The sequence below is a fragment of the Oryctolagus cuniculus genome, chromosome 4 (genome assembly GCF_051225735.1).
Source record: "Oryctolagus cuniculus isolate XC-2025 breed Fujian yellow rabbit chromosome 4, ASM5122573v1, whole genome shotgun sequence".
In the NCBI taxonomy this organism is placed as follows: Eukaryota; Metazoa; Chordata; class Mammalia; order Lagomorpha; family Leporidae; genus Oryctolagus; species Oryctolagus cuniculus.
In genome coordinates this window covers 140,813,592-140,829,661 of record NC_142870.1, presented here as the reverse complement: position 1 = coordinate 140,829,661, position 16,070 = coordinate 140,813,592, and the positions used below count along the sequence as shown (strand labels likewise).

General features: G+C 51.6%; 1 protein-coding gene across 2 annotated transcripts in view; it reads left to right on the top strand.

The window, feature by feature from the left end:
• The window catches only part of SPSB4 (splA/ryanodine receptor domain and SOCS box containing 4), a 90,927-nt gene that overhangs the window by 13,619 nt on the left and 61,238 nt on the right, over window positions 1-16,070 (top strand). For both annotated transcript variants that reach the window (XR_007908737.3, XM_008266252.5), the window contains exon 2: window positions 3,922-4,767. Coding sequence is in view for 1 of the 2 variants with exons in the window: in XM_008266252.5 (XP_008264474.3) it covers window positions 4,074-4,767 (694 nt within the window). In the remaining variant the exon portion in view is untranslated. The remainder of the gene's footprint in view (window positions 1-3,921; window positions 4,768-16,070) is intronic.

The following is a 16,070-nucleotide window of genomic DNA, read 5'->3' as shown; positions in this document are numbered from 1 at the left end:
AAAATTAGGCTGGCGCCGCGGCTCACTAGGCTAATCCTCCGCCTAGCGGCGCCGGCACACCGGGTTCTAGTCCCAGTTGGGGCGCCGGATTCTGTCCCGGTTGCCCCTCTTCCAGGCCAGCTCTCTGCTGTGGCCAGGGAGTGCAGTGGAGGATGGCCCAGGTGCTTGGGCCCTGCACCCCATGGGAGACCAGGAAAAGCACCTGGCTCCTGGCTCCTGCCATTGGATCAGCGGGGTGCGCCGGCCGCAGCGCGCCGGCCGCGGCGGCCATTGGAGGGTGAACCAACGGCAAAAGGAAGACCGTTCTCTCTGTCTCTCTCTCTCACTGTCCACTCTGCCTGTCAAAAAAAAATAAATAAATAAAAATAAAAATAAATAAAAAAAAATTAGGGACTTTGTCTTGTTCCTGGTCTTAACGTCTCTTTTTAATAGTTTACTATGGCCATTCATTGACATGGGTACTATTCTGGTCTTAGCTTTACTCTAGCAATTTGTTTATGCCTTTTGGCTTCTATTACTTATTAAGTCTTTCAGTATGCAATTGTCCCTTGCTATGTGTGGAGAGTTGGTATGTTAGACCCTCACAGATACCAAAATCTACAGATGTTTGCATATTAACTTATGCTCATCTTCCCACATACTTTAAATCATCTCTGAGTTACTTAGGAGACCTGATGCTTTGTAAATGTAAACAGCTGTCATACTATATTGTTTAGGGAATAAAGAAAAAGAGGTGTACATGTTCGGTCTAGATGAAATTGTTCAGTATTTCCCATGCCCAGATGGTTCAATCGTCAGCTGTAAAGCCTGCAGATACAGAGAGCTGACTGTATGGCCCATTCTATTTTGTGTGCTGTTCCTTCTGGTGGTTTGAAAGGTTTGTATTTTACTTTTAGTTGTGGAGGTTACCTTTGGATTTAATGTAAAATGGATTTAATTTTTTTATTTAAAAAACTTTAACTATTTGAAAGGCAGAGCAAGAGAGAGAGCGAGAGACAGCGAGCAATCTCTTACCCACTTTCACTCCACAAATGCCCTGAACAGCCCAGGTTGGGTCAGGTGGAATCCAGGAGCCAGGAACTCCATCTGGGTCTCCCATGTGGGCAGTAGGGCCGTAGTTACCGCTGCCTCCCAGGAAGCTAGCATCAGGATGGAGCCAGGACTTAACCCCACAGCGGCTTAACCTGCTGCACCATTAACACCTGCTCCCTAATCTTTTAAAATCAATGTATAACATTTTATTTATTTAGTGCGTACAGCATAATGGTTTGAAATATATATATATATTCATATTATGGAATGACTAAGCCTAATTGATTTATATATGCATACTTAGCACAGTATCTTTTTTTATGGTGAAAACATTTACAAGTACTCTGAGCATTTGACAAGAATATAACTTTCTTTTTTTTTTTTTACTTGATGGATAGAGTTAGACAGTGAAGAGAGAGACAGAGAGAAAGCTCTTCCTTCTGTTGGTTCACCCCCCAAATGGCCGCCATGGCCAGAGCTAGCCGATCCGAAGCCAGGAGCCAGGTGCTTCCTCCTGGTCTCCCATGCAGGTGCAGGGGCCCAAGGACTTGGGTCATCCTCCACTGCCCTCCAGGGCCACAGCAGAGAGCTGGACTGGAAGAGGAGCAACCGGGACTAGAACCTGGCGTCCATATGGGATGCTGGCGCCGAAGGCAGAGGATTAACCAAGTGGCCACTGGCCCTGCCCCCTAATCTTTTTATGGACTGCCTGAGTTGTCTCCCATCTGAATTAAATGACTACAAAATTAGTCTACAGATTTGGTCACAATTTTCAGTCTGCTTTGTGATAGCTTTTTTCTTGGTGAATTTTCTTCTCACCCACCCCCACCCCCGTTCTTTTACCCCTTTGTCTCTTTTACAGCATCACTGACTACCTCCTGGGCTGGTTTTTCTTTGAAAGAGGTGAATCTTCCCGGGACCAGCATGTTGCAGGCAGCGCATGTAGAGGAGGTGCCAGAAGTATTTTCGGAGAGCAGATTGCTGCCTGCTTCCCAGAAACTTGGTTCACACGACGGCGGTAGTGATTCTGTCTTTGCTCCCACTCAGTCAGCAGAGACCCGCAGCTGTGGGCTTCTCCCAATTCAGAGTCCTGCCCCCACCTCGCCTCCCCCAACACACTGCTTCCCCTGCAAATGGCCAGGCTGTGGCCTGCCTAGCTCTGCTCTCCTCTCTCCTCCTCCTGCCAGAGCGCATTAGGAATCACTGCCTCTCTTCAGGGAGTGCCAGCTCCTGGCTGGCTCTGCCGACTTTATCCCAGCTCTGGAGCCACAGGTGTCTTGGCCAGGTGTTTCCCACGGCTTTCCATCCTCGCTCTTCGGGCAGCCCTTTGCTGTTCTTGGCAGCCTTTCCTGGCGAGTTGTGGTTCGGATTACAATTGTGCTCCATTTCTGCTGAAGAGGGAGTTTGCAGTTCTGTTTCTCTTTCTCCTTGCTTTTGGGTGACTGCAGATATGAAAAGGAGCAACTATTCTGCTCTCATAAAACTGTCTATTGTTGCGGATTTTTATGTATTCTGGTATTGCTTCAGATCAGACATTAGCCAGAAGTCATTGACTAGGGTTGACATTGGCTGAAGCTGGGATCTGACAGCGGAAACGAAAGAAAATGTGAGTTTAGAATAAAAGGGAGAGTTCAAAAGAAGCCCACAGTCCACCTATCTGTGCTGAGTGGCAGCAGAGTGCTTTTCTTCCCCACCTAGATTTTGGCTGGGGGTATGCCACTGTTAGGGCGGAGGTCACTGCCAGGCAAGGCAGGGGATAGGGACCGGTCATCTGTCTCAGAGACGTTGCTCTCCGTCCAGTAGCTCTCGGGCCTGGGAGGGAGGGCACCTGCCTCTGTTCTGGACAGGCAGCAAGGCTCAGCCCTCCACCTCTCCCCACACTCAGGGCCAGGTCATGTAGCACTCTGGGGGTTCCTAGTAGCCAGTTCCTCTTCCCTGAAAACCAGGAGCCCGCCTCAGGGAAGTCTGTGTGAGTAATTGTTTTTAACAGTGTTCATACACCTAGAGAAAGAATTCACTCATGCAAGAAAAGGAGGCCAATGTGGGATGCCCAGGAAACACAGCCAGAGAGGAAAATCCACTGGAGTCTGACCCTTTATGTTGTCTCTTAGGTGCCCATTTTACAGATCAGGGAAGTATAGAGTCTCAGGGTCCAAGACCTTGTTATGGTCACAGAACTAATAGATGGAGGCCTGTGGATATCCCCAGGGCCTGGACACAGGCTCCCTCATCCTTCCCCTTCACTTTCCCAAGGAAACCATATCCCAGCCTCTGACGGCTCCCTTACGCCCACGTCCCGGGGGTGATCTTGTTGGACCTGTGCTCTGTTTCTTACCTCTCAAGCCTGGTTGAAGTTTAGGATGCTATGGAAGCTCCCCTGGGCCTCCCGCTCAGGAACCAATGATCCACGCCCTACCTGGATGGTCCCCCCATGTCTTAGGCAGCCGTGTCTCCTGGCTTTGGCACACGGCTTGCCCCTTGGACAAATCACAACTTCTCTGGGCTTAGTCCTGCTTTTTAAAATAAGATTATCTGTGATTGCTGTAAGTGCAGAACACAAGACTGAAGCCAGATGACCTCGCTCGGCATCTTGGCTCTATCAATAATTAGATTTGAGCCCTTGGCTAACTACCTTTTCTCTGCTCCTCAGTTTTTTCACCTCGGTAAATTGGGGACAATAACATGTATGACTTACAGGGAGGTTCTCAGGATTCAAGGAGCTAACAGAAATCACTTAGAACAATGGTTAGCATACGGCAGCGTCGGGCACGAGTCCATTAATTTATATGATCATGCATACAAAGGGCTCAGCCAAGGCCTGTGCGTACATGAAAAGCCAGGTAGCTGTAGACACTGCTGTTGTAACCCGCACCCTCTGCTTCCTTGCAGGAGCTTGGGCCCCTGTCCCAGCCCGGTGGAGGCTGTGGCGGTCGAAGTTCCCGAAGCCTGCTTCCCCGCCCCGGGGCCCGCCCCTGGCTACAGGGAGTGGAGGCTCCTACGAGGTAGCAGCGGCCTGCACAGGCCCCCTTCCGCCGTGAACTATGGGTCAGAAGCTCTCCGGGAGCCTCAAGTCGGTGGAGGTGCGCGAGGCGGCGCTGCGGCCAGCCAAGCGCGAGCCGCGTGGAGTGGAGCCCGGCCGGCCGGCGCGGCTGGACCAGCTGCTGGACATGCCGGCTGCCGGGCCGGTGGTGCAGCTGCGGCACGCGTGGAACCCCGAGGACCGCTCGCTCAACGTGTTCGTCAAGGACGACGACCGGCTCACGTTCCACCGGCACCCGGTGGCGCAGAGCACCGACGGCATCCGCGGCAAGGTGGGCCACGCGCGCGGGCTGCACGCCTGGCAGATCACGTGGCCTGCGCGGCAGCGCGGCACGCACGCCGTGGTGGGCGTGGCCACTGCGCGCGCACCGCTGCACTCGGTGGGCTACACGGCGCTGGTGGGCAGCGACGCCGAGTCGTGGGGCTGGGACCTGGGCCGCAGCCGCCTCTACCACGACGGCAAGAACCGGCCTGGCGTCGCCTACCCGGCCTTTCTGGGGCCGGACGAGGCCTTCGCGTTGCCAGACTCGCTGCTCGTCGTGCTGGACATGGATGAGGGCACGCTCAGCTTCATCGTGGACGGCCAGTACCTGGGCGTGGCCTTCCGTGGCCTCAAGGGCAAGAAGCTGTACCCTGTGGTGAGCGCCGTGTGGGGCCACTGCGAAGTCACCATGCGCTACATCAACGGCCTGGACCGTAAGTGTGCGGGGTCTGTGGGAACGGGGAGAGCGGGGCTCAGCGCCTAGGGCGGCCCTGTGGGTTGGCATGTGGGTTTTAATCCTGCTGCTTTGCTGGCGTGATGCCTCAGTCTTCCCATCTGCAAAAAGGATCCATTGACAGCCGTCTAGCTCAAGGTTGCTGTGAGGCCCACAGGGACTGGGTGGGTGCTTCAGAACAGTGGCTCCTGATAAGGGTGAACCTTTTGATCTGTACAAAACGGCCAAAGCTGCTCACACAGCAGGAGGAGGCGGCCATGAAGCAGGCACAGTCCCAGACTTGAATGCCATGGCTTTAGGTTGCCGAGACATAATAAGAATGTCATGATAACAATTGTTGTATATTGACCATCTCAAATTCCACCTCTTACTGGTAAGCTGTGTGTTAGAGAGAGCCACTTCCTCTGGTTGCCTACTGACTGTTGCCTTGTGGGAATGAGAACTTTGAGATGTGGAATCTTGTGTGTGTGTGTGTGTTTTCCAAAGAGAACCCAGAAATCTAGATTTGTATGAACTGTCCAAATTTTTAAAAGGTAACAACTGCTGCAAACTATGTGGGGAAGCAAAGTGCCCTTGCAGGCTACAGGCGGGCCTCTTACAACTTCCAGGCAGCTTAAATATCAGTAATAAAAGCGGTTATTGGTGGTAGGCGGGAGTCACTGGGGGAGGCAGGGTGGCCTCCAGACAGAGGCGCATGTGGCCGCCTGTCCCCAGTTGAACCTCAGCTGAGTCAGACCCTGGAGGGCTTATTCACCTATACATCAGCCACAGCCTTGTAACAAAGCTAGCTTAAAGCTAGACTCCAATCCCAATTTATTCATTTTGAATGAGAGAGTTCCAATTTATTCATTTTAACTGAGAGATATACACCATCGTAGAGATACAAAAACTGCAGGGCACAGCCACAAGAGCCAGAACTGGGGTCCACCTTGGTGTTTTGGCAAGGCTGTTGCTCCTGCTCCATTTTCATTGGTGTTGGACTATGATTGCCACTGCATGGCAAAAATGTCATTCTGTTTTCTCTGGTTAACTGGTTAAATCTAGGAGCAAATGAGTAGGTCCTGAGAGGGGCTAGTTTAGTCATCACAGTGCCTTGTAGAAAGTGTTTGGAGCCCTCTTAGGCGTGGTTGACCAGGCAGGGCCAGTGGTGCGAAAGCCAACAGCAAGAGCAAACACTGTTGAATGGGATTAGAACATTTACTCGCTGGGATTCCTCACTGGACCAGAGGGGTGGCTTCAGGCTCTGCAGTCTGACGTGCTTGGTGGTTTTATACCCTTGGCGAGGGAGTCTCACTCCTTAAGACGGATTTTTCTCATTTGTGAAATGGGACAGTATCTTGTCCCTTTCCTAGTTGTTGTGAGATCTCATAGGGTAGCACCAGTGGGGTGGGCACTGGGATGAGAGCCTTATGCTGACACCCACTGGGAGCTACCAGAGCCAGCAGGTAAGCCCCCTGTGTAGGCTTCCTCTTGGCTGTTAATTCACACCAGTCTCTTGCTTCATCTTCAGGTTCAAGCTCAGGCTCTAGCAAGGTTTCAGCCAGTGACTTCTGAGGCATATTAGGACCTAGGAGAGCCGTCTCCTCCTTGATGTACAGCTTGGAGGCTGGGTGGGGATAGGCGGTCACGTGGAAGGCCTTCTGAGCTCATGGGTCCTCTGGGTGGTTGGAGACTGGAGTCAGTGTGTTCCATCCTCCTCCCCGCTGGGGCTGGATTCTCAGGTTGACGGAATCCGAGAGACTCTTCCAGAGGCAAGGGAGGCCGGGATGTCATGGGAGCAAGCCTGTGGCATCTCTCGTTTGGTAGCAGGGGGCTTGTCAGTGATGGCACCAGCCTCTTCTCCAGGTGGGAGTAAGTGTTCTCTATCCTGGGCAGGGGGTAGCAGAGGGGGGAAGCTCAGGCTCTCTGGGCCCGAAAGACCTATGGTCAGCCTGGGACAATCCCTGACTACAGGATGGGCCATAGGACAGGCTGCCATGGAGTCTGGTGGAGTTGGCAGTGGATGAGAAGGGACTGTGTGATGACTGCAGCCAGTGATCTGGGCTAAAGTCCACCATGAATCCCTGAGGACTGGGACATTGTTTGGTGCTAGGTAGTCTCCAAGCAGGAAGGTGACCCAAGATGGGGATCTGTGGGTGGGAAGAATTCTAAACCAATGTTGGTTGTAGACATGGTGGCAGGTTCCCAAACCCAGATCCAACTGGGGAAGGGGAGCAGGGCTGCTCTCTGTGTTGCTTCCATACAAGTTCATGGCCAGACATAACTCTGCTCAAGGCCCCTCACAGACCCAGGTCAGTCTCACCCCAGTACTCCACAGGAGGCCGTGGGCAATTCTTACCTCCTTCTCACCCTCAGTGTTCTCCCTTATAAAATGGAGCTTAAAAAGCTCTCTGATACAGGGCCACACACAGCAATTAGTGTCTGTTGCTTTGATTAGCTGAGTGAGCTGGGGCAGGGTTAGAGGTTAACCCTGGATTAAAACAAAAGTGGCCTTCATCTAGGCTTTTCCTCTAATGTGACAGAGTAAGTTAATGGGTATCACAGTGTCAATTTTTGAACTTTTATGACTATAAAAGCAAGACTTACAGAGGATTTACTGCATGTAACTCTGAGGCGTGTATTTGTTGGGGGTAAGAGGTCCTGAAGGTGTGATTTCCTATTGCAAACACGTAATGTTCTCGAGCCTTCTGCACATGAAATTACTCTGCTACATCACAGAATGAGATGGCTCAGCATCTCAGAGTTTACTGCAAAGAGCTGCAGGATACCCACGGGCTGTGCACATCTGATTGAGCCGCAAAGTGTGGAATCAAGGCTGGGCAAGTGGGCAGGCTGCTATTACTACTGCTGTCATGGTTACAGTAATGACAGCAGTAAAACAACCAACAGTAACCAGCACTTCCATGGTGCCTAGTCCGTGCTGTGTGCTGTGCTCTGTTCTAAGTGCTGTACACCTTTAATCCGTGGAACAACTCTGCATTTGTGCCTCCACCCTTGGATCCTTTTTTTTTTTTTTTTTAAAGATTTATTTATTTGAAAGAGCCACACAGAGTAGAGGCAGAGAGAAAGAGAGATCCTCCATCCCCTGGTTGACTCCCCATTTGGCTGCAACAGCCGCAGCTGCGCCAATCCAAAGCCAGGAGCCAGGAGCTTCCTCTGGGTCTCCCAGGTGGATGCAGGGGCCCAAGGACTTGGACCATCTTCTACTGCTTTCCCAGGCGATAGCAGAGAGCTGGATCGGAAGTGGATCAGCCAGGACTCGAACCAGCACCCATATGGGATGCCGGCGCTGCAGGCTTTACCTGCTACACCACAGTGCCAGCTCCTTGATTCACTTTCTATCCTTTCCCTTTCTAGCCTTACTTGTGGTCAATTGTGGTCCAGAAATATTAAATTGGAAAATTCCAGGAATAAACAATTCCTAGCTTATTTTTTTAAAGATTTATTTATTTATTTGAAAGAGCCACACAGAAAGAGAAGGAGAGGCAGAGAGAGAGAGAGAGGTCTTCCATCCACTGGTTCACTCCCCAGTTGGCTGCAATGGCCGGAGCTGCACCGATCCAAAACCCGGAGCCTGGAGTTTCCTCCAGGTCTTCCCATAGGGGTTCAGGGGTTCAAGAACTTGGGCCAACTTCTGCTGCTTTCCCAGGCCAAGGCAGAGAGTGGGATCAGAAGTGGAGCAGCTGGGACTTGAACTGGCACCCATATGGGATGCTGGCACTGCAGACCGTGGCTTTACCCACTATATCACAGCGCCAGCCCTGCAATTCATAACTTATAAATACCTTTTATTATAGTATAGTATAGTTTTCTATCTTACTATTAGTTATTGTTGTTTGTCTCTTACTATGCGTAATTTATAAATTCAACTTCATCATAGGTATGTATGTGTCGGAATAAACAGCATATATAGGGTCTGGTACCACCTGTGGTGTTTGGTTTCAGGCAGGAATGTCTTGGATTACATCCATGGACAAAGGGGGACTACTGTATTGTCATGTTCCATTTGTGATGAAGAGATTTAGGCACACAGAGCTTGAGTCAGTTGCTCAAGGTCGTACAGGGAGCCTGTATTCAGAGGCAGACAGGCCCTGCGAGGAGGTTTAGCACTGAGGCAGGAAGAGTGTGCACAGGAAAGTCTGCCCTACCTGCCTGGGAGGCCAGGCAGCAAAGTACCTGACGCTTGCCTTCAGCAGTGAGCCTGGGCGAAACCCTGAGACTCTGTCACTGTGGTTCCCCCTCTCCCCAGAGGCTTCATCCAGGCCCTCAAAGCTCCTGGCTCAGCGCAGAGCTCTGCAGGGTGTTCTGAAAAGCTAAGTTGTGTAAAGACGGCTCCAGCGGTGGCCATGAATCAGGCATTCTTGATCTCTAATGAGGGAATGTCACTGAAAACACCCCACTGCTGTGAGGTTGGGCCCCGAGGGTGGGCCAGCCCTTTGGAATCTGCCTGGGCCTGGTTTCCTGAATTGCTCCTTGGCCCCTGGCTCCTGTTTCCACAGGCTGGCTGCTGGGAGGCCTGACAGCTCGGCTCTGTCTCCAGTCTGGAGTTGTGTGGTGGTGAGTGGTGCATGAGTGACACAGGAAGGGGAGAGGAGCCCCCGTGAGACAGCAGCCCTGGGCAGAGCAGCCTTAATGCAGCACTATCAATAGTCACACTTTTTGCTTGATGCTGCCTGTGTTTGGGGCCCAGAGCTGAGTGGGGTTTTGTGGTTTTGTTTTTAGTTTCTTTGAAAGGCAGGGTGACAGAGAGGAGGAGACAGAAAGATCTTGCATCCACTAGTTGACTCTCCAAATGACTGCAACTTCCAGGGCTGAACCAGGCTGAAGCCAGGAGTCTGGAACTCCATCCGTGTCTCCCACGTGGGTGCAGGGCCCAAGCACTTGGACTATCTTCTGCTGCCTTCTCAGGCACATTAGCAGGGGCTGGACTGGAAGCAGAACAGCTGGGTCTCAGCTCTGGTGGCTTAACCTTCTGCCTCACAGCGCTGACCTCTGGGCCTAGTGTTCTATTCATTTGTTCTCTCGTGGCAGTATTATTGTTATTATTCCCATTTTGTAGATGGGGCAACTGGGTTTTGGAAGGCGAGGAATTTTCTGGAGTGAGGCCACACAGCTAACAAGCAACAGGGCTGTGCTTACACCCAGGTGGTAACCACTCATCTGCCTGGGCCAGCCCTGCCTCTACTCTGCCCCTGCTGGCCCCACCCCGAACATGGCCTGACTCCACGGGGAGGGTGTTGGTGCTCTGGGCATACAGAGTAGGCTGTTGCCTGTGCAGGCTTGTGCACCTGTACTGAGTGGGGAAAGCTGTATTTCCAGATGTCATTCCTAGATGGTTTAATCGATCTGCCAACAAGTATTTATTGGCGCAGTGGCTCAGCAGAGGAGGCTGGCGACCAGCCAAGGCTCTGGTATTGATGAAGGCCAGAGAGAATTTTCTGCCAGGATGACTACAAGGACGCCGGTCCCTTGCAGAGCTGTCCTTCCGGTCTGAGCGCAACTCACAGCCCTTCTGCTCAGCCCCCACACATCCCCATGGGGTAGCAAGGTCCCCCCAGCCTCCCTGGCATCCGGACTTGTCTCCTCCATGGAGTTCCTGGCTTGGTCCCCCATCACCTCTCTTCTGCATCAGTCTGTCTTCACCTCAGCTCACCGCCAGCCCTCAGCCCAGATCTCTGTCTCTGTACCGTCATTTCAGTGCTGAGTTCTTGCCTACTGTCCCATTCACCCAGGTTTCCACCTGCAGATGCCTTCTTTCCACCCAGATACGAGGTTCCTCGGAGCAAGGGTGATGACTTGGGAGGCATGCTCAGGAAGCAGAAGAGTAGGTGCGTTTTTTTTTTTTTTTAAGATTTATTTTACTTATTTGAAAGAGTTATAGAGCGAGTAGAGACATACACACAGAGAGAGAGAGGTCTTCCATCTACTGGTTCATTCCCCAAATGGCCACAATGGTCAGGAGCCAGGAGCTTCTTCTGGATCTCCTGTGTGGGTGCAGGGGCCCAAGGACCTGAGCCATCTTCTACTGCTTTCCCAGGTGCATTAACAGGGAGCTGGATCAGAAAAGGAGCAGCCAGGACTCAAACTATGTCCATATGGGATGCCGGTGGTACAGGCTGGGGCTTTAGTCCACTGTACCACAGCACTGGCTCCAATCTTTACTGTGTATATGGTATAGATTGTATTGGTTCTTTGGTTTTAATTTATTTAAGAGAGAGGAAAAAAAAAAAAAAAAACTTCCATCCACTGGTTCACTTTTCAAATGCCTGCAACAGGCAGGACTGGGCTTGACCCAAACCAGGAGCCCAGAACTCAATCCAGGTCTCCCACATGAGTGGCAGGAACCCAGTGACTTGAGCCTTCCAGGGTCTGCATTAGCAGGAAGCTGGAGTTGGGAACTGGAGCCAGGGTGGAACTCAGGCATTCCAATATATGATCTTGACCACTAAGCTAAACTCCCACCACTGGTAACAGAACCACTACTAAAGGATATGTGATATAATACCTCCCACACCACATTGTAATACGTGTGTTATGCTGTTTCATTATTGCTGTTGCTATTAACACTGAAGGTAGGGTCTCTTTCAGGTAGGGACTGCATCTTTTCACAAAATCGATTAATTTTTATTTGAAAGGCAGAGATAAAGAGACAAAGACATCCCATCCACTGGTTTACTCCCTAAATGCAAACAATGGCTAGGGCTGGGCCAGGCCAGGCTGAAGCCAGGAGCTTACAACTTGATCTGGGTCTCCAGTATGGGTGGCAATGACCTGAGTACTTGAGCCATCACCTGCTACCTGCTAGGGTGCACATTAGCAGGAGGTTGGAATCAGGGGGCAGAGCCAGGCCAGGACTTGATTCTAGGCGTTCTGATATGGGATGCACGTGTCTCAGGAAGTGTTGTAACTGCTGTGCCAAATGCCCACCTGGGGATTGCATCTCAACCTTGTCCGCCACCTCCAGATATCAGTCCTTGGAACAGAGTACAAAGTAAGTGCTTAATAAATGCATATTAAGGCCGGTGCCGTGGCTCACTTGGCTAATCCTCCGCCTGCAGTGCCGGCACCCCGGGTTCTATTCCCAGTTGGGGCGCCGGGTACTAGTCCCAGTTGCTCCTCTTCCAGTCCAGCTCTCTGCTGTGGCCTGGGAGGGCCGCGGAGGATGGCCCAAGTGCTTGGGTCCCTGCACCTGCGTGGGAGACCAGGAGGAAGCACCCGGCTCCTGGCTTCAGATTGGCACAGCGCCGGCCATAATGGCCATTAGGGAGTGAACCAACGGAAGGAAGACCTTTCTCTCTGTCTCTCTCTCACTGTCTATAACTTTCTCTCTGTCTCTCTCTCTCACTGTCTATAACTTTCTCTCTGTCTCTCTCTCTCACTGTCTAACTGCCTGTAAAATAAATAAATAAATAAATACATGCATATTAATATACTGGCCTCCCGTCACCAAATAGCTTTCTTTTCTCCAACACAGCAACACCTGAGTTACAGTTGTTGGGAACAGAGAGGGCTGCCTATGAGCTGTCACTCCCTTGAAGCCTGACCCCTGAGTGAGTGACTGTTCCCACCTCTCATTGTGTGCTGAGCATAACACACCTGCCCCCCCCCCCCCAACAGGCCACTGCAGGCTGCAGAAAACTGGCCTCTACCGTTTGTTGTTCACAAAAGGAATAGACTTTTGGCAAAAAAAAAAAAAAGTCTCATGGCCTTGCTTTGAGGAGTTTTCCCATTTAACTTAGTCAGAAGCTGATTCCTGCACATCCTGAGGACTTCGCCATGGAGGTGCCAGCATTTGAAATCCGGCTTGGTCAGGACGAGTGTCAGTGTGGGCCCCAGTGTGGGCTTGTGGGGAGAGCCAGAACTCAGGATTTTCCAGCACTGGATTCAGTGCTGACTTGGCTTCTAATTAACCATCCCCTTCACAAGTCATTTCACCTTGGACCTCTCGTTTCCTCCTCTGAAAATAGAAATTTGTTTTTCCAAGTGGTGCTAGGACCATGAATAATATGTAGAAAGTGACTGGGGGACTGCCTGGACCTACTGGAAGAATGCTAATTTAAAAAATCTCTAATTATGACATACTGTTGCCATGGATTGTGAAATTACTGCGTTAGCAAGCATGTAAATACTAATTATCATTACATTTTGGTCCACGTTGGGAATTCTGAGGGGCTTCACACAGGGAATTCACTGGTTTCTGGAGGTTTCTGACTCTGTTCTCTTTAACATGATGGAAACAGCAGCTGAGGCGCAGAGGCCACTGGGAGTGTTTGGCCCTTTCTGTGAGCAGGGTTCAAAATTTTCGAGCTAAATGTTTGTTCCAGTGTCTCTGAAAGGCTGTAGCTCCTGACAGTGCCTGACAAAGTTACCCAAACGAGTGGGACCCTCACCAGATGTGCCCGTGGATAAATTTGTCAGGGATGAGCTGTCAAGGTAATGGCTAAGGGGCTACACCTGCCTCTGAACAACAGTTAGCAGGCCTGGCCATGGCTGGACCCGTGGGGTAAGGAAAGGACAAGAGGTGAAGGCAGACCAGGTATTGGGGTTAGAAGAGATGCTATCTGGCAGCCAGTGCGAGACCCACGCTTTACAGGTAAGAGCTGAGTAGACCGGAAAGCTGGGGGACTTGCCCAAGGCCACCTGCCAGTCAGGAATAGAACCAGAACCAAAATCCAGGCCTCCAGTTCCCCTTGAAAGTGTTCCTCACCAGAAACAAGAGAGTGAGAAGTCAGTGCAGTTTATGAACCTGTGTTGAAAAAACCCGACTTAGGTGATGGAGGACACGGGAGCTTGTGGGCACAATGATGGGTTGGACTGGAGGGGCAGGAAGTACTTCCTGGTAGTCTTTTGGTGCTGAGACCAAGTTCACACAGGTGTCTTCCCCTCACTTACACCTCCGTGACCTCCCAGTGCCCCCTGTGTGTCAGAGACCCTGCCCTAACCCGTACTTGGGCCATAGAACCCCAGAGTTCGCACAGTCCTAGAGAGACAGGCTAGGAACTGCTCTGCCCCTTTTCTGCCTGGGTCACCTGGATCTAAGTTTCCTCACTTGTCAGTTCGTCACTGTCCTCACCTGTGAAGTGGGTATAAGGATGGAATTCCCTGTGCAGCCATTGTCAGAAATGTCCCTCAGACCTCAGTGTGCATTCAGGCCCCCAGGGGTCTTGTTAAAGTGTAGGTTCTGACATAGAAGGTCTGGGTATGGCCAGGATTCTGCCTTTCCAACAAGCTCCTGGGAGCAAGGATTGCCTCATCCTCATTGACACCCACCTCATCTGACACCCACCATCCACCTGTCTGTGTGCTAGGCCAAATGGTCCTGCAGCCAAACTCTTCCAGTAGTTCTCTGTGCCTTGGTCCGTGCTGACCTTTGTTGGAAATGGCCTCCTTCCATCACCCCAGCAAAGCCTAGCATTGCTAAGCCTAGCTGTGCCCCGCACCCCTCCAGGCTGGCTGATTCCAGGCCGGTTCCTGGGCCTCCTTCCAGCAACCCAGCTGTGTCTTCCGCATCCCCTCCCTTTTCTGTCCAGCCCACTCTTCCCTCTTGTTCTCATCCTCCCCACCCACCAAGTGCCTCAGTTCATGTGGCCTGGAACCTGAAATCTCTGTAGCCACCAAAGCACATTTTCCCCCCAGCATCACTTTGTTTGGGAAGGGATTTACTGCAGAAGGAAACAGCTCTGTTAAACCATCATTGAGTCAGCACTCACAAAAGGCCAAACCCTGCCTAGCGCTGCTCAGACATCATCTTATTTAAACATCACAGCCCTGTCCGAAGGCTAGTCAGCACCCTGTGCACAGTGGCTCTCTGAATCCCCACGGAGGAGGACAAGCTGCTGTTATCCCATTTCACACATGAGGAGATGGGGGCTGAGGAAGACGAAGAGCCAGCTCACAGCACCTGCTTGGGAAGGACTGGCCCCAGGCTGCAACCCAGTCTTTCTGCCAGCACCTGTGCATCTAACCTGCGTGTCGTGTGGGGTCATATTGTGTCCTGGTGGTCCCAGGCCTCGGCTTAACAAGACAGCCTACTGAAGCTAGGCAGCTCCACTGTTACAGCACTTAGATACCCTTAAATACTGTATGGCAAACTGCATCTTGGCTGGCACTGGTGATGATTCTGAGTGGGTGGTGCCAAGAAAGTGATGAATAGAGCAAGCATGTTTGAAGGGGATTGTTTAAATGAGTGAGGAGAGCAAACTGCCCACTAGGCTGGCAGTGGTATTTGCTTGCTAACCATCAGGTAACCAGCTGATTCCTAAGTCTTGTCCCTCTGTTAGCGTGAGTTACAGCCTGGCCCAGACACTAATAAGGCTGCTTGTCGCAGGCCTTCCATAATTCAAGTGAAGGCTGTGCCGCTTAATGGCCCTTCTTCGTCAGATCTTCCAGGACTTGGTGCCTCCTTAATGATTTATTTGCTTGGGATGAAATTAAGCCGAGACAGCGTGAGCTTGGAAAATACTGCCGCACCGGCTCTCCCCAGTTCTTATGCTACTCAATGGCTGCTTTCTATAAATAGAGCCGTGAGTCCTGCTTCGTGACCAGCCTGCTGGGAGCCCCAAAGGGAGGTGGGCTGCCTCAGCATGGGCTCCTGAGACCGTGTTTGATGGGATACCTCCTGCCTCCCTGGCCCAGGACCTGCTGGGAGCAGCTGGGAGCTGGAACTGCCAGCAAAGACCTTGATATCCCAGCTTCAGAGTCTTTTAAGGAGGTGCTTTTGGGTGGATCCGTTCAGATCCCTAGCCAGTTGCCACCTATTCCCAATTTGTTTGTTTCCCCCTCAAAATGTAGGGGTGTCCCCTGGCTAGCACAGCATGGCTCCTGGTGGTTGGTGAGGGATGACAGCTCATTACCTGATGCCTAGGCATCACTCAGAGGGGCTCTGGGTTCTGTGGGTCCCCCAGAGGGTAGCCACCTCTTAAGTAAGGGCCACTGTCAAGCTGGCAGAGGCCAGGTCAGGCTCTAAGGGGCAGGGATAGTTGGGGCTACTGTGGAAGTCCAGACCAAGTCACCTCAGGAAAAGGCACATCCAGGGTTGCATGAAGATGGGGACATGGCTGTCACTGCAGGAATGGGGAGGCACTCCGGTCTCCCTTTGCTACCTCGACTAAATATCTGCCCTAGCTCTCTGAAACCTGTTCCTGAGCTCTCCCATATCTTCTACTAACTTGAGGCACCCCTTGGCTTTGGGTCACCAAATCTGCCCCAACCTTGTACTCCAACACTTTAATCATGAGCTCTGCTGGAGTGTTATTTGCCTGGGTCTTGGCTTAGAGTCCTCAG